Consider the following 27,102-nt stretch of genomic DNA (forward strand, 5'->3'; position numbering starts at 1 on the left):
ATATCTGTTCCTCTCTCCACCAATGCTGCCAGACCTGCTGAGTATTCAGTGTTTTCTGTTTTGATTTCAAATATCCAGCATTTGCAGTATTTTGCCTTTGAAGACTGCCTGTGATGCCCCCGGAATTGAAAAGCCTGCCTAGCACACTTGGCTGTGGCTCAGGTTTTAAAAAAAGCCACGTCATTAAAATAATTTATAATTAAATATATTAAATATTGGCCAATGCCTGGTGAACCATATCCAAATAAGAAAGCTAGTGAGCTGAAAATTGGAGATTGGGGCATTACAAGTTAAGAGAGACTTGGGCCTTAAAAAAAAAAATTGTCCAAAGCCCCTATGTTGACCCTTACTCTTTCCAAGGCAGTTGATGTCAAAGATTTAAGGAAATACAATTCTTGCTGCTTGACATAGCTTTTATTCTAAGCATCATAGCAAGCAAATCTGTCATAAATGTGCTAATATTTGTTTTCAGCAGTCCTGATGAGATGTTTTTCCCCATCATTACTTTCTGTGACTTGCAACTTTGCCGAATAGTGTCTTTTACAATATTCTGACAGATCTGCCACTACATGCTTTTTCAGACTGCAAGGATCTTGCATCCTCTGCCTTTGTCTAGTTGGCTCACCCTACTAGAATCACACCTTCAGCTTCATAAGCCTGACCTAGGTGCTTGAGGCGGGGTCTATCTTGGGTTAAGCCGCTATGACAAGAAGAAAAACTATTTAAAAAAATTTAAAGTTAAAAATAGGCTTGGGCAGATTGAAGAATATGCAAAGCATTTATTTTGAATTTATAATCTGGAAACACTCATTTTTCTACTGTACACAGATAATTTATCTAATACTTCAAAAAGAGAACTTTAAATACTTTAAACTATTGAGGTGTTGACCTTGCTGTAAAAGGCCATTTTCCATTGACAGCAATTTGCTGGGCTTTTGCTTTTTAGTGTGTAAACATCAAGTACAGTTGTAGTTCATGCACTGTTTCAAAAACAGCCATATTTTATTTGCAACTTTCAATGTTGCAAAAAACTAAGATCAATTTCTCTTGCACACTGAATTGTTCTGGTTTTCTAGTCATTTCAGCAAGCTGAGATAGGCATGGGGATGTGGGACAGCTCTCTGCAGTGTCATTTGAATCCTGTGTTTGGTCACAATTGTTAGAAAAAACATTTACAATCAGCAACTTAATGGTGATAATTCCAGAGTGTTGCGTGTTTTTGAGGCAAGAATTATTACTGGGTGAGGAGAAATTTTCCAGTATTTTCTTTGTTTAAAATCTTATGTTATTAACAAAAATGGAGAGGAATGCAAAACAATGTTTTTGTTGATGTAACTTGACCATTTTAAATTGTATCATAGCAAAGAAATTGAAGTGCTATGGTATAAATTACTATATGACTTGATCTTTCAGGTTATGTATTAAACAGTGGTTACAGCTTTGATGCAGAAGCGCCACCGTGTGTTCAGGATGATGTGCTGTTGGTTGATTGGCAACCTTAGCTTTTGCATTGCATTTCTAAATTCTGATTGTTATTTAGTTTTTTTCATAATTGTGTGTAAATAATTTGTTGGTTCAGAATTACATAATTAGTTTTTCTCATTTGTTGAAGTGATCCTTTGACAAATTATACGTAAGTAGATAGTCTATGGCCTTTATAGACAGCTTTGTATTCTGATTGGTGTAGGTATTTGACAGCATTTGTTGAATGGTGCTTGTTTAGTACCATTCCTACAAGACAACATTATGGCTAGTTTTAATAGCACACATTAAACATCAATTGTGTGGGATTCATTATTTCATTATTACTGATCTCCCAAGTCAATAAAAACTTCAAAAAATTACAATTAGAAATATTAAGTAAATTGTTTTATTCAGTCACTTCTGGTTTAATAGACTCTGAAGTTCTCTATAGCATTTATAATCTCTAGCATACAGATATTATAATTTAACCTTGATGAGTGGTTTGCAGTTCATAAAGGCCAACAAATTACATTCAAATCTGTCTAATGCGCTTGTATTTTAACTTCTTTCATTTTCTTTAATGTGCTGTTATTCCTTTTCCTTTTACCAAATTTTTAAAAATCAAATAAATACCCTAATGACCAATAGCTGTTTCTACACTTTCAAAATATTGCATTCTTTTAACATTGGCTTCACCATCCAAATGTGTTAATTGATCATTAAAATAATGGGGGAAATTCTCTGAAGAGACGCAGGTAGGCTGCATTACTGAAATTAATTATTTCGATTTGCTAAAATGTTATTGATCCTTGTTTGTAGTACTTGATATGTGAAAATATTTCATGTTTTTTCGCTAGGAGATCAATATAACTCCCATGTTAGCAGCTTGGGACACTTTCAGTTCATGTACTGCAATGACCCTCTATTATGAGTCCCTCTATATTTTCAACCAGACTGCTTTGCAGTAACCATTTAAGTACAAGTTGTTCTTGGAGATAGGAATAAAACCTTATGATTTGAAATGTGCTGAATCTTCATGTAGGTCACAATTGGTATCTTTGTTATTGTAACATCAACCTTACAAGCCTAAACTAATCACAGTTTGAACATTTTCCTCCTGCCCTAGTGTTTTCTACTTCATGCCTGTTCCCTCCTCCTCCCTATTTTTTCTTCCTAATAGTTTGCCTATCTTGTCTTTTCATTTTCTTTGTTCCATCCCCCATCTTGGAGGTAAAAGAAGTGTTGGGTAGGGTATGTCCTGCAATTTGATTTGGCTGACAGAAATTGTTTTGCACAGATCTGAAGATTGCTGTGAATTTTTTCTAATTTTTCATGTCAAAGCAGATGGGAACACCAGAAAGGAACTAAAATGTTGGTCTTGAGAACACAGCACCCGATGAACAATTTAGGGTTAACAGTTACAAACAACAATATTTAAGCTTGTGCTAGATAGCATTTAAAAGAAGTCTTCCTAATTGCTGTAAACGTTTCTCTATTGTTTATTGCTATGGCACATATTTAGACTGCTTTGACCTTTTCCTGCTAACAGTTAAATTGTGGTCAGTGCACTAATCAAATATCAAAGCTGTCAGCATTGCCTGTCATTACCTATTACATATGACATACGCAACAGGCTTTACCGAGGGATTTGAATCCATGTTGGCATCTTTTGAGCATAATTACTTTCATGATGTCATTGTCACCTAGATGTCTGAAATAAGCATAAGTGAACAGTCTTTGGTCGCTTGTGGAAAGGTGACTCATGAAAGGAATAACTTTAACCAAGGTAGTTTTAACAGTTGAGCAAAAGCTCTTGCGCACATAATGTCCATGAAGTTAGTTCATCTATTAAAGATCTGATGAAAAGACCATTCTGTTCTTATAAATGGGCTGTTAAAGATACAGCCAGACGGGGCTTGAACAATGTAAACAAGAATTTGCCTGGCTGGAACCTGAACTGGAGCGACATGTCTTGCTAGCTGCAATGTAAATGCAAACTTAAAATGTAGATCATTATACACCACCGAGAAAGTTTACCATCATGTTCTTAAAAGCCATGTCAAAATAAAAAGAGATACCTTGTGTAAAACTAAACTCTTGTTCAAAGATTCATAGTATAGGAAGGTTTGGGAAAAGAAACCAAAATTTACCCCACAAATTTCTCTTGTGGAAACTGCTCCTTGATCTGAAATGATACAAGTTACCTGAGGCTATTGCCAGGAAAATAATGACTTCACTAATTGAGTTTAATGTTCCTTTTGAGACCAAGTTACCTAACGTTTACATGAGTGGGTTGGAAAAGGATTTCATACAGAAATAGGGATTATGAGATTCACTGGGAGTGAGCAAATTGAATCTGCACTGCTAACAAGCCTTAATAGATAGATATACTGTGTTGGCAATTTTTTTTCTTCAAGCTGTTGACTAGGATTAGAAGTAATTATCTTTTTATTGGTGTTGTGGAAGGTGAATTAACTTTATGGATATTGAATGAAAAATGTATGTAATTCAGTTCAGTATAGCTCTATCACTAAAAGTAAGTGATAGCTTTCCAGTTACTTATAAATACTGTTAATGCTTTGAGCTAGAAAATGTCTTCAATAAATTTAACGTCACAAATTAACACTGGCTGATCATATTGATGTTACCTTGGTTGAATCTCTGATATTTGAACGTATGTTATTTTAGTTAAATATCTTCTAAGGTTGACCTATTATGTTATGTATTTCCAAAATCAGCTTTGAGGTTTTGCATCCAGATTGAGGCTTCAGATAGATAAAATTTAGATTTCTTGGTTTCTTTGTCACCTCCTTTCCTGCCACACCCTCTCCTCCAAAGCTCAGAGTAAATATACCATGTTGTATGATGCAATGCTGTCATGGACTATGAAGATCTACGGTTTGATTCCAGACCTGGTCTTGGTGTCTTAAGGTTAGGAGGGGAAATTTAACAAGTATTTCCTGCTCCTAAATTGCCAAGTCATGACCATACTAGAGAGGGTGCATGTGTGGATATGAGAGGTGGTTAGGATCAGTTCAGCCACAATGACTCGATAAGTCAACTGCTGCTGATGCCTGCCTGGGCTTGCACATCAAGAACAAGCATTTGACAGAAAACCAAAGGCTTGCTGCAACCCAGCACTAGAGTGAGGAGGGCTTTCAAGAAAGGTGGGCAGAATTTCTTTTTGTGATGGAGGAAGAATTTGGAGATTTGTTCTCTGGGTAGATCATCAACATTATTTTAAATAATTTATTTTTGATTGCAATACAGTCCCAGGAGCACTGATAGTTTGACTTTTGTTTGATTATTCTAGAGAAATGTTCTTAAATTCATTTCTCAATCTCATAGCCTAAAAAGGGAATGCCTCAATCTTCTTTTTTTAAATTAAAACTTAATAAGCCTTCACAGAATCCTAAGCCAAATTGAGAATCACATGGAATGCACTTCCTATGGTGTCTAACTCCAAAAACTCAGTTGCAGTACTGGTGCAGTATGCTAGTGTTTCTAATTTATGCTTTTTCAGTTTTTCCTAACTGGTATTCTGTTTTCACTGTATTGATGCAAACAGTTTGTGCAAACCATTAATAATTTTATGTGACATAAGTCTATCTGATATGCTTTATGTACTCTGAAATTCATATCGATCAGGGGTGTTGGATATTGTGTTTGCAACTTGTAATAGGAATGAGATCACATGTCGTAAAAGCACAGTGTTGTGTAATCTCAAATAGGAGGATTGATGGATGTTGAGAAGAGAATTCCACATAGTGTGACTGTAGGAAAGGAAAGCATTTAATTAGGGAGACTGCTCATCTTGACATCGTTTTGATTCCCAACTAATAAAAGGGTTGAAAGCAGTTGTACTTCTAATAAGGTACTTAGATTGTGTTCTTCTATTTAGACCTGATCCTGTTTCTGAAAAACACAATTTTTAATTGGGGGTGTATATAAAAATACTTTGGTATGTTTCTTTGGTAAAGTTTCTGATGAAAGTCTACGCTGGTTAATTATATTTGTGAAGAAAACCTCTCAAAGCTGAGTTCGTTCATTGTGATGGCTCAGGAATGAGTAAATAAAATGGTATAATTATCTTAGGCAGGTGAGTTGGTAATTTACTGGTACAGTATCCATTTTTAATACATTTAACTCTCTGAATAAATACTCCATTATCTGTTAAAATCTTCATCGGATAAAGCCTTCTGCAAGATGTACTTTGCAAAGCCCGTTAATAACATTCATGTCCTGTCGGACATGGAACTTTGCAGCTCAAAGGTTAAATTCAATATTATTCAAATTTGTACTTCACTTAATTCTTCTTTTTAGGGAATTGCAGTACCTTTCATGTAAGATGAAGTTTTGCAAAGTGATTATCTTCCAATTTCCATTATTGATTGTGGTGGGTAATAGAGATTCCACTTTAAAATTTGTAAATTATATGTTGAATAAAAATCAAAATTGTCTTCAGCTTAATGTCAAAACTAGAGAATCTGTCTAGTCTCCTGCTAGCTACTACAGACCTCATATTACCCCCACTCCACACTCTTGACATGGTCTATCCTCCCGGCTTACTGTCTTCCCCGGCCATATTGAAGGAGAATGGGCTTTTTGTTACTCAAATGGATTAATCCTAACTTAGTGAAACAGCCTCACAAACCTGAATCCCCTCTTCCCCCACTGACTCCTCCTCCAATATTTTTATCACTAATAAATGGAAGTGCTCAAAGAAAGAGACATTCTTTTATTCTTGGATTGCTTGCAGCAGTGTTCTGGTGATTAATCTTCAATTCCTGGGGGCCCCAAAACAATTGTAGAGGGTTGACAATCCTTGAGATTGTTTGTAGAACCCTATGGTCTTGTACTTTCCTGTCTCCCTTTCCGCTTTTAAAAATCTCCTTAAAATCTTCCTCCTTTTCCCATGTCCTTAGTTCCCTCCTGAATCCTTGCGTTTTTTTTAACCTCTGCCAGGCATCCATTTTTTTTGCTCATGAAAAGACTCTCTGTATCTTACTGCATGTAAAGAGTACTGTGTTAATGCAAGTTATTTATGAATGTATATTACATATCCTGGAATTGAGTATCATTTTCTGATATTGAAACACTTGCACGTGACGACTTGTGAAACTAGTATCATCTGGTATCTTGTTTCTTTCAAGAGTTTTTTTGTTTCCTTAAACTTGTAATTTTAGAAAAATACTTAGATTGTGTATTTAGATTTTGAGATTAGAAGTACATTTGGTTCCTATTTTGTTGAAAACAGATTTCAGTTTCTTTATCTGCCACAGTTAGTTGGACTGCATCACGGCTTTCCGTATTTTACGGTGAAAATCATTTCTCATCTATGTTAATTAACTGTTACTACATATCTAAGATAACTTGGAAGTGCAAATAAATGTATTTCTATCTCTTTTTTCTGTTAGGCAGAATCTGTTAAGGTGGTTATTCATTTATTCTATTACAAATGCTGGCAGTCGGATATATTCACTATTGAAACAGATGATTCTATAATTTCATAAGTGGTAAGATTTGGGCCTTTTATAGCTCCCCTGCTGCTGGAATGTTACTTGGGTTAGATCCTTTGCTTTTCTAGAAGACAAATGTTCTCTCAAAGGCATGACTTTTCTTAAATCTCTCAACCCCGCCATTCATTTTCCACATCTGAAGCCATGAGGTTTCAAGTAAGACTCCTTGTTAATTAGTTCATCTGAAGCTGCTTTTACAGCTGTATTCTATATTAATTACTGTGGACATTGTGAGCTTGTCTTACCTCTAATTTCACTGATCCTGAACAATTTCCCTGAGGACTGCAAGATTATTTGGTCTGCACTTCCTAATCCATCAAACCAGTAACCACCTATAGAAAGGACAACTGAAACTCTCCTTATTTCACTGTACTGGTTGGGCAGTTGTGGGAGACAAGGAGCAACCCCCTCACTCAAGTGCATTAACTGCAGCTGTTGTTCCCTTTGCTATAATATTAACTGTTTATTTTTATTCCTCCAAAGGGGCAATATCCACCTAGCTGAACCCAAATACATAAACTTCCGTTGAACTGAATCTTCAGAACCCTGAAAATCATGCCTGAGACCTTTGACTAAGTGTTCAATGATTTGTTTCCCTTGTCTTGGCTGTCTTGATTGTAACTACCCCAAGAAGCATAAGTCTGAATAAACCTCTATGGCTTCCGAACAAAATAAGTATTTTACACAGTAACTACACACACCATCAGAATGTACTGTATCGAAGTAGGAATAAATCATTGTTAAACATGCATTGTTGCTTAAATTATTAGATTGTTTAACGAACATTTGGTACTGGATGCGCAGAAATTTCCTCCAATTAAATATTGCAAAGATTGAAGCCACTGTTATTGATCCCTGTTTAACCCCGGTAGAAGGGGAGCTGTAAAAGGCCCAAATCTTACCAGTTATGGAATTATAGAATAGCCTAGTCCGATATTGGACTCAAAGAATTTGTAATAGAATAAATGAAGAATAACTACTTTTAAAACACCACCAACTTCATTCCTCTCCCTCGCAATAATCTTGAGGCTAAACCAGTCAATTTGCAACCTTGGTGTCACATTTGACCCCAAGATGAGCTCCTGACCAATATTTGTGCCATCAGTAAGACTGCCTGTTTCCACCTCCATAACATAGTCCAAATTCACTCCGTCTCTGCTCATCTGCTGTTGAAACCTTTATTTTTGCCTTTGTTACCTCTGGCCTTGACAATTCCAATGCACTCCTGGCTGACCACCCACATTTTACCCTGTGTAAACTTGAGGTCATCCAGGACTCTGCTGCTGTGTCTTAACTCTCAACATGTCCTATTCCCTTGTCACCCCTGTGCTGACTTAATTTGGCTCCTGGGCAAGCAATGTTCTGATTTTAAACATTTTCATCCTTGTTTTCAAATTCCTTCATGGCCTTGTTCCTCTTTTTCTGTAGTGTCCTCCAGTCCAACAATGCTCTGTGATATTTGTGCTCACCTAATTCTGACCTCTTGAGCACCCCCGATTTGAATCGATTCACTACTGGTGGCTGTGCCTTCAGTTGACCTAAGCTCAGGAATTCCCTCTCTACTCCTCCCACCTCTCTATCCCCCTTTCTTTTTTTAAGATATGCCTTAAAACAAGCTTGCCTATTGCCTATTGTTGCTCGGTGTCGTTTTTTGTTTTATAATGCTCCTGTGAAATGCCTTGGGAAGTTTTGTTAAATTAAAGACAAACATGTTGTTGCAACAAATTATAAACTAAAAATTAAATTGTACATTACGTTTGCTATTACATAACGGTTTTTCTGCTGTGTGTGGTGTACTGCTAACCTTCATGATTTTGTTTTTCTTTGGGTTTTTCCTTGCATATTGTGACTGTTGCTATGCAATTCAAACATCTCAAACCGATTGAAAAGGAGGTTGTTTTTATGATGCTCTGTGAAAAAATGTTGAATGTGTAATGATGAATTAAAATGGATAAGCATTGACTGTTATGCTGCATTAAAGTAGCATTGGTATTTTACTTAAATGAGTAATATTCTCAGCAAATCAGTTCCTCAGTACTCATTTTGACTGGAGTCATTATGTGTTAGTATATGAATTGTGTATCTACTTATTTTTCACTGTTTGCTTGCCGGTTGTATTAAATCTTTGGACACCTTGATAGCTACAATTTGACTGTGTTATATTCCTAAATTTGAGACCCAATTCAAAATCCTATTCCTCACCTACAATTCATCTCTGGGTTGAGTTTCATATCTGTCAAATAGAGTGGACCCCATTGCATACTGCTTAAACTTTGAAAATTGCATTGTACATAATTGGAAATGCTTGTAGCCAGCAGTCCAGGCTGAAGAGAATACTGTGGAGATTGGGGTTTGACTCAGGAAAGTAGAAAACTAAGTACAAGAAAACACTTATAGAACGCTTATATCATCCTTAATCAGATTATTAGGTGTACTTTAATGTCAGTAGAAGCTTTGTATTTGTGCTTTTATTTCATTATAAATCTGAAAACTGTGTCATTGTTGCGTATTTCACAATATTGCACTGTACAATGGAGCCTATTTCGGTATATTCCACAGATGATGATACAAAATTGGGTGTACTTACTAGGCACAAATTCCACTTTATAAATTTCCACACAAAGCAACAGAGTAATAATCCTTTTTTTTATTTTTATGTTTAAATTAACTGGATGATAGTTTAATTATAGGCAATAGTAGAATAAATTGTCATCTTTTGTAGGTTGGTTCTCATCGGGATGAATCTGTCAGTCTCCATAGCAACCATTCGATCCTCCCCAATACAGTTCCCCCTTCAAGTGCAGAATTAAATCACCAGGCACAGGATAACTACAGAGGTATCTCTTTATAGCAACTTAATTCAAAACTAAATTATTTTACTGAATATGAACTCTAAATCTTCCCAAGTAAATTATATAGTTTGTAATTAGAAGTAGTGATTGACCTCAGGGTGCTTATGTTTTTGGACAGGACTATCAAGTTTACAAAGTCAGTCTTCTGTTTTGGGTCCAGCAGAAGTCAAAACAGAAGAGAAAGATGAGAACACAAATGACTCTTTCTCATCTGAAGACAAGAGATCAGATGATGAAGGATCTAAAAAAGACATCAAGATGCAGTCCAGAGGAAGGTCATGGTAAGTCTATGTTGAAATATTTAATTACCTTTTAACAATAACAGGTATTGAACCTGAATAATGTCAGTATATAATTTGTCTTAACTGCAATTTAGCACTGTATATTAATTTTCTTGCACAGTAATCATGAAGATGAGGACCTAAATCCTGAACAAAAAGCAGAAAGAGAGCGCGAAAGGAGAATGGCAAATAATGCCAGAGAACGCCTTCGTGTAAGAGATATCAATGAAGCATTTAAAGAGCTAGGACGAATGTGTCAACTTCACTTGAAGAGTGAAAAACCCCAAACCAAACTACTTATTCTTCATCAGGCGGTTACCGTCATCCTTAACTTGGAACAACAAGTCCGAGGTCAGTAGGCTCGAGGTTGGCTTTATGATTTAGAGTATTTCAGTAGATGTTATCCAGCATTAGCAACGGGTTTTTGCCTTTTAAATTGCCAGCTTTCCCTGGCAGTTCAGTTGCCTTAGGCAGTGAGCAACTGATCCATACAGTCAAGGAAAGCCTCATGTTCAGTCCCCAGCCTGCTTCAGCGGTAAGAGCACAGCAGTTAACTCTTGTGCCCGGGTTCCACTTTCATTAATGCTCACAAGAAGTTTGCAGGTTTAGAACTTGAGTACGGGCAGGATTGGGCTCATCATCAACTTCTCTAGTGGACATAAAGAATTTCCTTGAGGAAGGGACCAGAGGAAAAATAATGCCTGCAGAGCCATATCCTGCAGGTTCCAAAGGGAAGGTGATCAGAAAGTAGGAGGAGAGAACTTATCGCTGCACAATTGCCTCATCTGAAGTTAATGGACTTCCCCCCAAATACTCCACAACTCCGCATCCTCTACCCTGGTTGTGATAGTTACTGATACTGCAAAATTTGCTGCCATGAACGAACCACACCCTAAATACATCTATTATTCAAATTTCTCGTTCAGTATTCTATATTGAATCACAGTACATTTTCCTGGATCCAGTATCCCTTTGACATGCTAGATGACTCAAGCTCACTCAATGCTAAGTTGGCCAAAAGCCACTCAATGTTTTGTACCTTATAACATAGAGCTGCTTTTGCCCTGTAGCTGATTTGTACATCTGCAGTGTGTCCCCACTGCCATCCATTCCTCATCTAGGCATAGTGGATACTGTTGCATAGTGATTTTACTTTTAATTTCACATTTCTTCACTAATGCTATTCACATAACTGTGTCAGCAAAGGCTCAGTTAGTTGCACTCTTGTCTCTGAATCAGAAAGTTGTGGGTTCAAGTCCCACTCCAAATGAACGCACAATTCAGGTTGACACTGAGGGAGTGCTACGCTGTTGGAGGTACTGTCTTTCAGATGAGACATTAAACCCTGGTCCCATCTGCTCTCTGGACATAAAAGGTCCCCTGGCACTATCTTGAAGAAGAGCAGGAAAAAGGGTTATCCCCAGTGTCCTGGTCCATATTTATCCCTCAACAATACCAGTAAAACAGATTATCTGGCCATTACCATATTGCTGTTTTGGAAGCTTGCTGTGTTCAAATTGGCTGCCGCATTTCCTGTATTACAAGGGTGATTATACTTCCAAGTACAATAGCTGTAAAGCCTTTTACCTGAGGTCATGAAAGGTGCTATCTGAATGCAAGTTGTCTCTCTTAACAAAACTAGGTAAGCTTAGAGTTATGGACCAGCTTACAACAGTGCAAAAACAAAGTTGGGTGGTGATAGCAGCCACATTCTTAGGATAATTTGTGGAAGCAGCAAATGACAAGGGTAGCCTACTTAAGCCATTTTGCCTTAGCAGGAAGGAAGAGGTAAAATTGACCAGGGTTCCTTCCTCAATACTCAGTCGATTTTACTTGAAAGCTTGTGTGCGGACAGAATTGATGCTTGGCTGTAGGACCGCATACGCTTGTGAATGGAGTGATGATGCTTTCTGTCAGGCCCAGCCTGCCAGGAAAGCAACTGAGATAGAATCATAGAAAAGTTACACCATAGAGGCCATTCAGCTCATCGCATCTGCACCAGTTAAACAGAAAAAATAAAAACTAGCTTCCCATTTTAATCCCTCCTTCCAACACCTGGTCCTTGGCCTTGCAGTTTATAGCACTTTAGGTGCAGATCCAGGTGCTTTTTGAATGAATTGAGGGTTTCTGCCTCCACCACCAAACCAGAATTCCAAACACGCACCACCCTCTGGCTGAGAGAGTTTTTCCTCATGTCCCCTCTAATCCTTCTACCAATCACCTCAAATCTGTGCCCCCGTTAATTGACCTCTCTGCTAGGAGAAACAAGGCATCCGTGTCAACTCTATCTAGGCCCCTCAATCTTGTACACCTCAATCAGGTCACCCCTCAGCCTCCCCAGTTCCAAGGGAAACAACCCCAGTTTATCCAGTCTTTCCTCAAAGCTGCAATTTTCAAGCCCTGGCAACATGCATGTTAATCTCCTCTGCTTTCTCCACAGCAATTATATCCTTCCTGTAATGTGGCAGCCAGAACTGTACATAAAATTCCAGCTGTGGCCTAACCAGCATTTTGTACAGTTCCATCATTACATCCCTGCTTTTGTATTCTATGCCTCATCCAGTAAAGGAAAGTATTCCATATGCTTTCTTTACCACCTTATCCACCTGTCCTGCCACTTTCAGGGACCTGTAAACACGTACACCAAGGTCTCTCACTTCCTCTACCCCTCCCAATATCCTCCCATTTATTGTGTATTCCTAAGCTTTGTTTGCCCTCCCCAAATGCATTACCTCACACTTCTCTGGATTGAATTCCATCTGCCAATTTTCCACCCACTCAACCAAATCATTGATATCGTTCTGGAGACAACAGCTATTCTTTTCACTGTCAGCTACATGGCTAATTTTTGTGTCATCTGCAAATTTTCCAATCATGCCACTCACATTTAAGTCCAAATCTTAATATAAACAACAAACAGCAAGGAATCCAACACTGAGTCCTAAGGAACGCCACTGGAAACCGTTTTCCATTCACAAAAACATCTGTCAGCATTAACCTTTGTTTCCTGTCACTGAGCTAATTTTGAATCTCACCACATTCCCCTGCATTCCATGGGCTTTACTTTCCTGACAAGTCTGCTATGCGAGATCTTGTCCAATGCCTTACTAAAATCCATGTAGACAACATCCACCCCCATCAATCCTCCTTGTTACTTCCTCAAAAAAATTTATTAACTAAGTAAGACACAACCTTCCCCTAACAAAATCATGCTGACTATCCCTGATTAATCTGTTCCTTTATAAGTGACAGTTTATCTTGTCTCTCAGAATTGATTCTAATAATTTGCCCACCACAGAAGTCAGACTGACCGGCCTATTATTATTTGGCCTTTCCCTCCCGTCCTTTTTAAATAATGGTACAACATTTGCAGACCTCCAATCTTCTGGTACCTCGCCTGTATTTACTGAGGATTGGAAAATGATCCTCAGAGCATCCACTATTTCCTACCTGGCTTCCTTGAACAGCCGGGGACACAATCCACCTGGCCCTAGTGACTTATCAACCTTCAAGGACGTCAATCCCTCCAGTACATCCTCTCTCACTATGCTTATTGTACCTAATACTTTACTCTCCTCCTCTTTAACTAGAATGTCGGCATCATCCCTCTCCTTAGTGCAGACAGAGACAAAATACTCATTCAGAACCCTGCCCATATCTTCAGAATCAGAGCACAAGTTATCATGTAAATCTCTGATCGGCCCTACCCTTTCCTTAATTATTCTCTTGCTCTTAATGTACTGGTAAAACATCTTTGGGTTTTACCTGCCAATATTTATTCATATCCCCTCTTTGCTTTTCTAATTACTTTTTTTACTTCACTCCTGTACTTTCTATATTCCTCCTGGCTTTCTGCAGTATTAAGTTTTTTGTGACTGTTGTAAACCTTTTTCTGTTTTATCTTACCCTAGAAGGGCTCTAGATTTGGCAGTACCACCCTTTTTCTTTGTGGGGACATGTATGTACTGTGCCCATAGAATCTCGCAATTAAATGTCTCCCACTGGTTTGTCACTGAAAGTAGCTGTAACCTGTCCACTTTCACCAAATCACCCCTCTACTTCGTAAAATTTGTCTTTCCCCAATGTAGAACATTTACTCCTTTTCAATAATTATATTAAATCTAACAGTATTATGATCACTATCTCCAAAATTGTCACCCACTGCTACTCCATCCACTTGCCCAACTTCATTTCCTAATACTAAATCTAGAATTGTACTCCCTTTCATTGGGCTTGTTACGTGCTGGTTGAAAAACTCCTCATGACAGCAGTTCAAGAATTCTGTGCTCTCTGTGCCTGTTACACTGTTTGTATCCCAGTGGATATTAGGGTGGTTGAAGTCTCCAACTATTATTGCCTTATTGTTTTTGCGCTCAGAAATTTGCCTAAATATTTGCTCTTTTATCTCCCTCTCACTATTTTGGGGGTCTATAATAGTGTGGCTGCCCCTTTTTTTATTCCTGAGCTCAATCCAAATGGCCTCATTTGATGATTCATTTAGTATATCGTCCCTCCTCACAGCAATAATTGGTTCTGCAACTAATAATCCTACACCCCTACCTTTTTAGCCCCCTCTCTATCCTGCTTGAAAACCCTATATCCAGGGATGTTGAGCTGCCATTTTTGCCCCTCTTTAAGCCAAGTTTCCTTTATAGCAATGATATCATGATGCCATATCTGTACCCTCAGCTCATCAGCCACGATTGCTATACTCCTTGCATTTAAATAAATATCCTTTAACATTGCCAAATTCCTGTGCTGTAAACCTTTTAACCTTTGTTTCGTCTGTGTTTCAGAACCACCTGCTAATTTTCTGTCTCCTCTCCCTGCTCTGAATTTGTCCTAGCTGAGTCTGCCCTCAGGCTCCCACCTCCCTGTCCATATAGCTGTTAATGCCAAAGCAATCATGACCGCAGCAAGAGGGAAACCAGGGTGGAGGGGGGCAGGGTGGAGTAGAACATTGGGGAAGAAGAAAAGTGGATTCCAATTAATTTAATATTCGTAACATGGCATTAGACATGTGTTTGCAATCAGCCATTGTTTAGGGAGGTGGGTCCACATCTGGCTATGGTTGTGGCTGAATACATTCAGACCTAACTCTGTAACTTAGTTCAGTCCTTTGAATCTGCACAGAATGATATGGAATCTTGCTGAAGAGCACAGTCAGAATGGAAGTCAGAGTGCTTAATTTGCAACTTCCAATCATTAATGACTGGAAAGTCAGGAGTCCTCGAAATCAGGCACACTATGGTCCATAGCTGATTCTCAATTTGATTGCCCCATTGAAGAACACCCCAGTTGGGAACAAAGCATGGTAAAAATTTATTCGTGTATTCTTCCCTCAATGGGTGGTTTCCTTGACAGGTTTTTTTGCATAGGGAAAATTTTAATCTACTTTTTGATAGCAGCAGATGGTAGATGGAAAAGGGTTCTGGCATGATGCAGCCATAGATCATACTGTCATGTGTAAACTAGGACCATATTGGCATGAATAATTCTAGCAAGAATAATTCACCCAAAATGTGGTGTATTTTAGTGACCTAGTTTTAGGATTTTCCCTGACTTTTGAAACACAATATTATAGTAATGTCAATGATACTGCCATGACCAACTGGTCCCAAAGTGAACAGTAATACATACAATATTAGTTAATAAATTTTACATTAAGTTCCAATTCTTTGTAACAATCCTAAAGTGCCGTGATTGATAAATTTGGCAAGCAGAATAAAACTTTAAAAAAAAATACATGTTCCCTTTTCGGATAAAGTTTCTTTGGCAAATTTTTGCTGATAAAGTAAATTGTGAGGTAAAATTACAGCATTTCATATCTGAATATGCTTATGTCTTAGTGAAATCTGCAGAGCTGGATATTTTAAATAGCACACTCTGATGTCCTAAAATATCTATCCAAAGATTCTAGCAAATAAGTTTTTAAAATGCATCTCTTATGAACAGTTCCCATAGGAAATTATATCTACGGGTCTTCATCAGGCACCGTCTGAACTGTTCTTAACGCTCCTTTCTGACCAGTTGATGAGATTGGGCTTATGAGGCAAGTTAATGGTGACAATTTTCACATTGCTATCCTGTAACAAGAAAATGTGAGTTACAGTTCGGTACAAGATTCAAAAATTGAGGAATGCTAATAAGGATCATTTTCCTGTCCTGGACCCCACTTTGCAAAAGAACTTCCCTATTGATCTTGGGATAATATTTTAATTGATTCATTAGATACTTTTTAAAATAAAATTCTGTGAAATAAAAGCCAACAGAGCCTTTTTATTTAGTTCTTGTAGTTCAGTTGTGGCACCATGCTGGTACCTCATAGCAACTTTCAGAATCTCAGGATGTCCCAAAGTGCTTTACAGCCAAAGCAGTACTTTTGATGCCCAGTCACTGTTGCGATGTAAGAAATGTGCAGCCAATCTGCACATGGCCAAGTTCCACAAACCGCAATGTTATAATGACCAGATAATATGGTTTTGTTTTCGTGATGATTGAGGGATAGATATTGGCCAGAATAATTCTGCTTTTTTACTTTGAGATAGTGCTTTGGGATTTTTTTATGACTATTTGAGAGTGCAGATGGGGCTTTGGTTTATTGTCCTATCAGAAAGATAGCACCATCGACAGTGCAGCACCTCTCCGTACTGCACTGAATTGTCAGCCTAGATTTTTGTGCTCAAGTCTTGGAGTAGGACTTGAACCCACAACCTTCTGACTCAGGTGAGAGTGCTACCAACCGAGTTACTGCTGGCGCTGCTGGATCATAAGTTTCCCCGGTCTCGCAGTACATCCTCTGCTCCCTGATCAGCTCAAGATTGGAACTATAGTCATCTTACACTAGTTGCAGCAGTGAGTCACATGTTTAAAGTTAGTTCATCATTGCAATTGATTTTTTCTTATATAGTTTTCTTGAGCATTAGCTTTCAAAGTGATAAAATATTTGTTCCATTGTGGCCTATCCATTGCTGTGGCCTGTGCATTGGTAGGGATACTTCATGATTTGAGGGTATCTTTCAAGGTGTTTTTGTGCTACTCAGTTCACAGTACTGTCTCAGAAGCATATGGTAAGGTATCTGAGCAACACTGACAACAAAACCTCCCTCGTTGGACGAGTTTGAAACTTGCCACTAATCTCAACCAGTGAATATGTTCTAAAGAAAATGAGCTTTTACATAGACCTAATGCATTTGGTGTTCAGATCATGTTAGTAAACCTATATATCCTTGCATCATTGTCTTGCAACCCAACTATGAATTATTATACATGTATTATTTCTACTTTTATTATGTTCAAATATACATGTTCTTTTATGTATGTAGAGAGGAACTTGAATCCAAAAGCAGCCTGCCTTAAAAGGAGAGAAGAGGAAAAAGCTTCTGCTGCATCGGCAGAGGCACCACCAGCACACCCAGCAGTTCACTCTGGACTCAGCGACACTACCAACCCTATGGGTCATATGTAAACTGCCAGGTACTCCTTTCAGTTTATTGTTAAAGCTAGCGTTTAATCTTTGCATCATATTTTCTAAGTTCTGCAATTTTCTACCCATTGTTCACATGACATTGAGAAGAAAAAATGAACTTACCTAACCTCTAACTGTATTGTTGCAAATGGATTAGGCACTACTGACATTTGGAATATTGCATAAAGGATTAGTGTATATTCTAGTGTATCCCAGCTTTAAATATTTGCATACATTTATTGAGTCACATTATAATGTGATTTATATTCTATAGAAACTGGAATGGGTAGATGAAATGTTACAGTCTTATGTTAGACAAATTGTCTAATTTTTGAATTTTATATATGTTTGTCATGACAATAATGGATATTGGTGAATTGCATGTGTGTGTGCAGTCCAAACCACTGCGATTCTATAAGGTAGCTCTTTAACAATCTTGTATATATTTTCTGCCCTCTTCCCTTTACTTTCTACCCCTTCACGCATTGCTAATTTTGAAAAATATTAGCACCTTATTACCCTTAAAGAAAGAGCACAGCTTTCATTTCCTCAGAACATCTCAAACTGTTTACAGGCATTGAAGTACTTGCTTTTTTAAGTACAGTCACTTTTTTATTCATTCTTGGGATTTGAGCATCACTGGCAAGGCAAGCATTTGTTACCCATCCTTAATTGCCCTTGAGAAGGCGGTAGTGAGCTACCTTCTTGGACCGCTGCAGTCCATCTAGTGTAGATAAGTCCTCTACAGTTGTAATGTAGTAAGTTGATTTATGTGTGAGGAGCTGATTGCTAATAGTTTGTGGTAACGCTACAGACTTTTGGTTTCAGTTGTAGAAGGCTGGGAGGAATTCTGCGTGTTGGACTATTAAAAATACAGATTCACAGAATTGTTACAGTGCAGAAGGAGGCCATTCAGCCCATCATGTTTGCACCTGCTCTCCAAATGAGCATCATGATTTAATGCCATTATCCTGTTTTGTTCCTTGCACATTGTTTCTATTCAAATAATCATCTATTGCCCTCTTAAATGGCTCGATTGAACCTGCCTCCACCACCACCCTTTCAGGCAGTGCATTCCAAACTCAAACCACTCATTTTTTGAAAACATTTTTTCTCACATCACTTTTGCTCCTTTTGCAAATCATTTTAAACCTGTGCCCTCTCATTCCCGATCCCTTGACAAGCAGGAAACAGTTTCTCCCTATCTACTTTATCCAGCTCCCTCATGATTTTGAACATTTTTAGCCTTCTCTTCTCCAGGCAGAACAATCCCAACCTGTCTATTTTTAACTGAAGTTTTTCATCCCTGGAACCATTCTTGTAAACCTCTGCTGTGCACGCTCCAATGCGATCACATCCTTTCTATAGTGTGGCGCCCAGAGCTGTACCAAATACTCCAGCTGAGGTCTAGCTAGTGTCTTATATAAGCTCAGCATAACCTCCCTGCTCTAGTACTCTATGCCCCTATTAATAAAGCCCAGGATACTATATGTTTTATTAACTGCTCTCTCTCCACCTGTCCTGACACCTTCAATGATCTATGCACATTTCCACCCGGGTCTCTCTACTCCTGCACACCCTCAAGAATTGTACCTCTTATATTGTCTCTCCATGTTCTTCCCACCAGAATGAATCACCTCACAATTCTCCACATTGAACTTCGCCTGCCATCTATCTGCCCACTCCACCAACTTGACTATGTCCTTTTGAAGTTCTGTACTGTCGTCCTCACAGTTTACAATGCTTCCAAGTTTCATATCATCCGCCAACTTTGAAATTGTCCTCTGCACACCAAGATCTAGATCATTTATATATATCAGGAAAATCAAGGGACCCAATACCTACTTCTGGGCAACTCTGCTACAAACCTTCCCCCAGCCCAAGAAATATCCACTAACCATTACTCGTTGTTTCCTATTACTCAGCCAATTTTGTATCCATGTTGCTGCTGTCCCTTTTATTTCATTCAAAGATATTCTTTGAGAAAATTGAGTTAACAGCAGAGTATTTTTGCAGTATCTCTGCCTGACCTGTATACTTGCAGCATTTTCTGTTTTTATTTCGGGTTTACAGCATCCACTGTATTTTGTCTTTGCAATGAATATTTCTCTTTTTCTTGCAGGTCAGAAGTCTGGATCATTTTTGTAAAATAACAAATGAGTCATCTTTCCATACAAGGACCCAGCCAACTAACTTTCTTTCATGAAGCCACGGTTGGAAAACGTAACGCACTTGAAGCAGAAACCCAGAAGCAATCTCTTGATCAATATGACATTACGTTCAGCCCGCTGAAAACCTATTAGTCCCGAATCTGAATTTTGGCCCATAATAGTACATATCAATCTGTTGCAAGCAGTGTTGCTTCCATACAATCAGAGACTGTTGCAATTATTCCACTATTTGTGGAAGTTGCCTTGTGCCTAAACTTGTTGGTTGATGAAATGCATTTAAGACAAAAAAAAAATTATTTATTGCTACTGAACTATAAGGTCTACTTTGAAAGGGAAATGTTAAAATCTCAGTTGTTTCATTCTCAGCTGGGCTGATGCTAGTATCTGTTAAAGCTGTTCACTTGCAGAGAACAAAGCAGTAATGACCTCTAACCCTTAGCATTCCCAGAACCTATTAGTGTCTTAAAAAAGGGAGGGAAGAGTTTTCATTGTCTTCTTCATTCCTTTGGCCACACAAATAGCATTTTCCATGTATCAGAATATTCCTCGTTAGAGTGTTTATTTTTTTGTTCTCTGGTTGTGTGAACAGTTGTGGTCACATTTTTTTTCCCTACATAACGTTCAATGCCTTTGTCATGAGCAATTTGCTATAATAGCAAAATGTGCTTTTATTGAAAAAGAGCAGATCTGACCATAGCATCATTTAGCTTGAAATAAGATTAGCTTTCTTCAAACTTTCAAGTAAATGCCCATTCTTATTTGTTTTATTTGTAATTATACAACTTTTAAGCTTCTAGGCTTCATAGTAAAACTTGTAACGTGAAGTGTAAATTAGAAAATTTCTAATTTTAGAATTGCTTTGTTTTTCAAGCAGTTAATACTACATTTAGTATATGTGAAAGTGTTTGCTGTAATTAAGCACAGATGCAAAACAAAGGTTTCAGGCTCTAGAAAAGCATTCAGAGCTGATAAAATCCTTGCTTCACCAGGGCCAGTAGTGTTGACAATGAACAAAGTAGTGCTGTCAGCTTAATTAAAATTCTTGAGGGAAAAAGGAGCAACGGTCACCAGCTTTCTGAGACCATACTTTCTTTTTGATATCTCCTTATCTGCGTGGCTACTCAGTGGAGAGGGGTCCTGAGACTGATGCAGCCAGTAATTAAACTGCCCTGAGCTTTGAAGCCATCGTGGCATTAACGCCTATGAGTTGCTTTAAATCACTTACAATGTTTTTTTTGTGTTTCCTCCCCCGGCTGGTTTCCATTTATATGGATTCAAGTTCTTTAGCTTCCATGTAAACTGTCTTCCATTTAAGAGGAACATAGGAGAGAAAATACCTGACAAGGTTACTTACTGTTATCTGAATGTTGTCTATAATTGTTGACGATTGACTCAACAGAATGAACAAATAATGCATTCCTTTGTTCTCAGCACTAAGGCAACCGAAGAGCAAAATTTGTCAAAGTTGTCATGGCGGGCTGATAGGAATGCTGAACACTTGTTTTGGAAGGGTTCTCCGAGAATGAATTCTTTTTTGACAATGTGTATGATTTTGTTATTTTAATTGATTCATGGCGACTAATTCAAGAACAGTTAACATCTAATTTCCTGCATCTGTGGCCTTGTTCTTCAGTTTGTTGTTTATGAGCTAACAGTTGCTTAAAACGTGCTAAAGCGATCACGTGCCACTGGCCTTTTCTTCTGAGCTTGGTTCTAAGCTTTCTTTCCCTTTGGCTATAATAGACTGCATTATGCCCAGAAGCTTTGCTTCAAAAAGAAAAAAAAAGAAAACATTTGGCTTATTTTTCACTGTAGCTAGTCTTTTATACAATAATCTTGTAAGAAAATTTCTTGAATTCTAAATATTACTCTTTCTAGATTTTTGAAATCAAAAGTTTTCAGTAAAAAAGTTTCTTACTTTATTTTACTATATTAGGTAGCAAAAGTGTAGGTTATTTACCATAACCTGTCCATTAATATCAGAAAATAAAATAGCATCCTAAGAACATTGTAGGTTCTAGCTAAACTGTGTAGTACCTATGGAGTATCGTTCAAGCTAAGTGTCTGAGATAAGTTGCTTCACATCTTGTTCTCCAGTTTCCATTGTTGGTTGATGCAGATTTGTACCCGTGTCAAATTTAAGGTATTGTTGATGAACCTTTCCACGCAACAGCAAGAAGTAAAAAATTTCTGTCAGTGATAACAGAAAACATAATATGTATATATAACATTTATGTAGCAATAAATGTGCCATCTTTTTTAACAAGACCAGTGAGTGTTTAATATTTCATTTGTTAATTAATCTGGGAGCAAATTTCTTCTGTCACAGGCATTACCAGCTGCCTGGAATACTGGTGGGATGACTATCCATAACGAACAGTTTTTTTAAAGCAGAGTGTCCTCGTTTTAAAAGCACAGCTGTGCTGGATTGTTCATTTTATTTTAGGTCTTTCAGTGAATTTATTTTTCATTTGTAATACAAAGTAATGTAGAATCTCAATGAGTCAAACTCGGGTGACACGAAATTTGCACCTCTGTTGAAGTTATCAATGATTCCCACCAGCAGAGTAGCAAAAGCTGTAGAACCATACCCATGATTAGCTAAAATTCCACAATGATCGATTCGGGTTAGCCGTACTTTTGTTCAGTATTGACGAGAGAAATAATGCACAAATCGGTCATGTGACCACACCGTACAATCAGTGGAGTGGTCGGACCTAAGCATGCTCAAATTTCAATGTTAAGCAACTTACAATGTGTATGCGGCAAAAACCTGAGAAGAAAGTTAAGTGTTGCCAATTGGAGAGAAGGCGATGTTGATAGAGCAAGTGGAAAAGAGTGGTGTGAAGTGGAAAGTGGACATTACGAAAGAGTGGGGGATTCTGCCATCTAGTTGGTCCACCATGCCAAGGAGAGTATCTTGGAACAGTTTAACAATCAAGCGTCCTCTCCAGCAAGGAAGAGGATGGGAATGGCTGCCTATCCTGATATCAAAGAAGCTCTGCTAATGTGGTTCAAGGCAGCCTGAGCAGAGGGCATGTTAATTTCTGGCCCAATCCTGCAGGAAAGGGGAGTTGTCATGGTGAAGAAGCTGGGACACACAAAGTTTACCTGCAGTGATGGATGGCTGGACCGATTCAAGATGAGGCATGGCATTGTCTCCTGCTTATTAAGTGGTGAGGGCACTGCCGTTACGACAGCAATGACAGATTGGCTCCAAAATGGTCTTGACAACGTCTTGAACAAGTATATACAAAAATTTTTAGTGAGGATGAAACTGGACTGTTTACTGTCTTTTGCTCTTTATTGAAGGAAGACGTGTAATGGTGCAAAGCGGAGCGAGGAATGTGTCATTACTGTGGTCTGCGCTAACATGGATGGCACTGAAAAGCTACCGCTTCCCATGATGGGGAAGTCCAAGAAGTCATGATGCTTCGTGCAAGTAAAGACACTACACACTGAGGCAAATAAAACCGCCTGGGTGACCTCTGGTATTTTTGAGGCATGGGTCAAGAAAGTGGACAAAATGTATCAACAGAAGAGCAGAGACAACTGTCCCATGCACCCTGACATCGCTGGTCTGAGGAGCATCAAGCTGGTGTTCATGTCTCCCAACACCATGGCTCCAGCCAATGGATCAAGGCGTGATCAGGAATTTGAAAACCCACTACCAACAGCAGCTGATCTCTCAGCTTATCAAGGCCATCAATAAGAAGCAGGACTACAACCCCATTGTACTAGAGGCCATGTTGATGCTAAAAAAGTGTGTGGAAGGTGGTGAAGGCAGCTGCATTGCAAACTGCTTCAACCAAACTGGGTTCAAACAGGTTATGGTCGCACAAGATGGTGAGAACGAGGAAGAACAAGGTGATGCCAACGAACACAATGACAAGGCAGAAACAACCATGCAATGCGGAAGAGAACTGATACATCATGCCATCGTAGGTGTAGTACCTTCTTCAGCTGAGGAGGCCAATGACCCTGAAGATCCTGATGAATGCCCACAAGTTCACCTGCCTGTTTCCCTGGCCATTGCCATGAAGTCTGTAGAGATTGCTCTGGCATTTTGCACTGCACCACGAAAATATTGAATGCATTGCCGACATGGCCTACTACTCTTAATTCATCTGTTCATATGGCAGACTATTACGCATGTTCAAAAACAGGAAGCTAAGCACAAAGATCATGGAGTTTTTCCAGTGTTAAATTCTGGCCTTTCTCAAGGTTAACCCCCTAGCTGTTTTCAAGGCTAACACGATGTATGCTACATATGAGAAATGGAATAGGGATGTTTTTACCTTTTACTGTGTTTTACTATGTGTTCTTTATTCAGCATTTGAACATGAAAAATAGAAAGTAAGTTTTAGAAGCATTTGTAGGCATACTGCGTTAATAGAGATGCATTCATGTGGCAAACTGGACCTCCTCAGCTATCAGAAAGTTCTGCTTAACCTGAATTTGAAGGCAATTGCCCTGGGATTTGACTCATCAAGAGTTTACTGTAAGTTTAAATTCTGAAACAAGCAGATCTTTTTGTTGTATGCTCCAATGTATTGAAACATTACAAATAAACAAAATTATTGGACACATTGAATATATTTCTGGAAAATACTATGAATTAGCAACCAAACAACAAAAGTTGGAAGTAATAAACACACCTAATGGAAGAAAATATAATCCAAAATCACTCAAAGTAAATACTGGTGAGGCAGACATTATTCATCTTATTCATTCTGAATAAAGAAAGTCTTACTTCCCCTCCTCCCCCAAATAATGTCATCTGTTTGTTGAATGAGTCTTAAGATGTTTGCCTCAATCATCAAACGTGGAAGTACATTCCAATCGTCAATCACACTGTATGAATAAGCACGTCATATCAGCTGTCCTAAGCTTTTCTTCCAGTTTCAACCTGGATCCCCTAGTTTTAATATCCTAGCATACATGGAAGTAGTGTCCTGGATCAGCCTGATTTAATTCATTTTAGTATTTTGTGTATTTCCATAATGTCCCTTCTTGATCACCTACTTTCAAGGGCCCTGTTTCTTAAAGATGTATTTGTAATTTAATTTTTTAACATTGTGGTTCTCAAACTAGGGTCCATACAGATTTTGGAAGGGATTTGTGGAAATGATGTGAACTGGATAATATGGATCAGGCGCATGCTGTTGGAAATTATTTATATTTCTTGGACCCAGACTAAAGTCATGGTCCAAGTTAATAGTGGGGTCCAGATGACAGAAATACCACACACCAGGCAGTGTGTCAGCAATACTCTAGCACAGTTGGTAAATAGCTAAGATAGAGGAAAAATAAACCTGAGTCAGCCATGAGTAAGCAGGCAAATGGAGAGCCACACTTAAAACAATACCGGAGTTCTCAACAGGAGCCACTGAGACTAATATCCCTCCAGGAAGTGCAGGGAGGTCAGGTGTAGTGAAGTATTCAATAGGCATGTTGCTGAACCTGTAGGATAAGACTTTACACATCACCGATCACATCAATGTTCACTATATTGGACAACCCATGCAAAATTTCATACAAGTTCCTTTAACAGAACGCAACTTTTCAGAAATGTAAATATGTAAGGAGTTTATAGTACAGTACTATAATTTAGTTGGAAGGGGAAAGTCTGTGATTACTCAAACATTTTGAAAAGGAACTCTTCAACCAATAATGTTTGAGAATCATTACTTTAACATTAGGCATCAGCCTTGTGGCTTTTCCCTGTACTACTGCCCTATGATATTGACTTCCATGTGTCCCTTATGACAAAAACAGAATATCTACTTCAAGCTGAAGATCTACCAGGAGACTCTACAGTTTTAGCATAAAACCTTGCAACTGATCAGCAAAAAAGTCAGCATCTTTATTTATTGCTGTTCCAGTGATTTGATATCACTGAACCGAATACATGACTATCTCAAATTCCTTTCAGCTATTTCTTCTTCATACTATAGTAGTGGCATCCATTTTTCTTTCCAATGAATGGTATTTTTGTATCATTACTATAAACATTGAGCAGAACATAAATGCAACTTCAGAACATCAATAGACATTTGCAAAATTAGCAACAAGAATACACAATTGTTCCCAAAGGGTCAGAGTTCCTCCATGAGTATTTGACAATATAGCTCCAACATTTGATATCTGGTCTCCAATAAGTTAGCTTATTTTGGATGGGGTGGTTGTTAAGCTATGAAAGTGACCTTAGTGGCCCAGAATGAGAAAACTAAAGCCGGTCTTGATTTCTACTACTTTTAACTGTTCCAGTGGCTTCTTATAGTAATGCAGGACCAGATACAGTGCTGATATCTCTTTCTCCTTACAAAAGTACCATGCTTGCTGATGCGGCTCATCTCCGTAATGGCTATGTGGATAAGATACTAAAAGGAAATGTAGGAACTGCTCGTGCAAGATCAAACATTTTTAGAAATCACCTATTAACTTAAAACAAGAATGCTTAAACATCAGGACCACAAAATGTGACAACCAAATTTACATATGGTATGTTAACAAGAGCTGTATTAAATTAGGCACTAAATACTCATTCGTCCATCTTTTATAAACCCATGTCTCACATCTGTGCCAAATTTTGACATGGGTGAGATCATAGAGTAATCTAAAATGTGATGACAAAACACAGATGGTGAATCATTCATAGACTATTTTAATTGCTCCACTGCTGGCAACAATGCCTTCTGGTGCCTAGCTTCTAAGCTCTAGAATTTGCTCCCTAAATCTGCCTTTTGAGCTTTCTCTCCTTTTTAAGATGCTCCTTAAATCCACCTCTTCACCTGTCCTAATATCTCCTTTTGTGGCTTGGTGTCAAATTTTGTTTGATAATCTGTGAAGTGCCTTCAGACATGTTACGATAAAGGCACTGTATAAATAAAGTTCTAAATGACAGAAAAAATTTTAATGGATTGTTTGTTTAAGCTGTTATTTGAATTTACTTTCCAAGGAATTGTGCATTGAATGGGTCATGAGTTTTCCCAGATTCTGTCACATCTGAATTTCCATTCACACAATAACAAATCTGCAATATCAAACGAGACGTCACAGTGCTGTTAATATGAAGAAATGTTGCTGTACCAAGGAATATAAGGGCTGCAGATGAGACACAGCATCTAACCAAATGTGATGTTTGCACATCCTGCGCCCTGTTTTGATACATCACTAGTGAACCTTATGTGGTCTGCTGCAGCTTTGGAGAAAATGGAAGTCAAGATTCAGAGTAAGGATTGTTATAAAAACCAAGTTCATGGTTTATTGTAATAGTTTAGAGGTAATTTTTAATTCTAGGAAGATTGAAGTTGAACTAGAAAATCAGATAAATGCAACTAAAGC

General features: G+C 38.1%; 1 protein-coding gene across 19 annotated transcripts in view; it reads left to right on the top strand.

Moving 5' to 3' along the window:
• tcf12 (transcription factor 12) overlaps nt 1–22,018 on the top strand; it is a 288,087-nt gene extending 266,069 nt beyond the window's left edge. For 18 of the 19 annotated variants that reach the window (XM_041174657.1, XM_041174662.1, XM_041174667.1 and 15 more), the window contains 5 exons: nt 9,706–9,820; nt 9,954–10,116; nt 10,238–10,467; nt 17,442–17,592; nt 19,707–22,018. In XM_041174657.1, coding sequence (XP_041030591.1) covers nt 9,706–9,820; nt 9,954–10,116; nt 10,238–10,467; nt 17,442–17,584 — 651 coding nt within the window. In that variant the 3' untranslated portion in view covers nt 17,585–17,592; nt 19,707–22,018. Of the gene's footprint in view, nt 1–9,705; nt 9,821–9,953; nt 10,117–10,237; nt 10,468–16,071; nt 16,145–17,441; nt 17,593–19,706 lie in introns of those variants that run through there. The other variant, XM_041174663.1, reaches the window with a different exon arrangement.
• Nucleotides 22,019–27,102: the final 5,084 nt, after the last annotated feature.

Source organism: Carcharodon carcharias, chromosome 26 (genome assembly GCF_017639515.1).
Source record: "Carcharodon carcharias isolate sCarCar2 chromosome 26, sCarCar2.pri, whole genome shotgun sequence".
Taxonomy (NCBI): Eukaryota; Metazoa; Chordata; class Chondrichthyes; order Lamniformes; family Lamnidae; genus Carcharodon; species Carcharodon carcharias.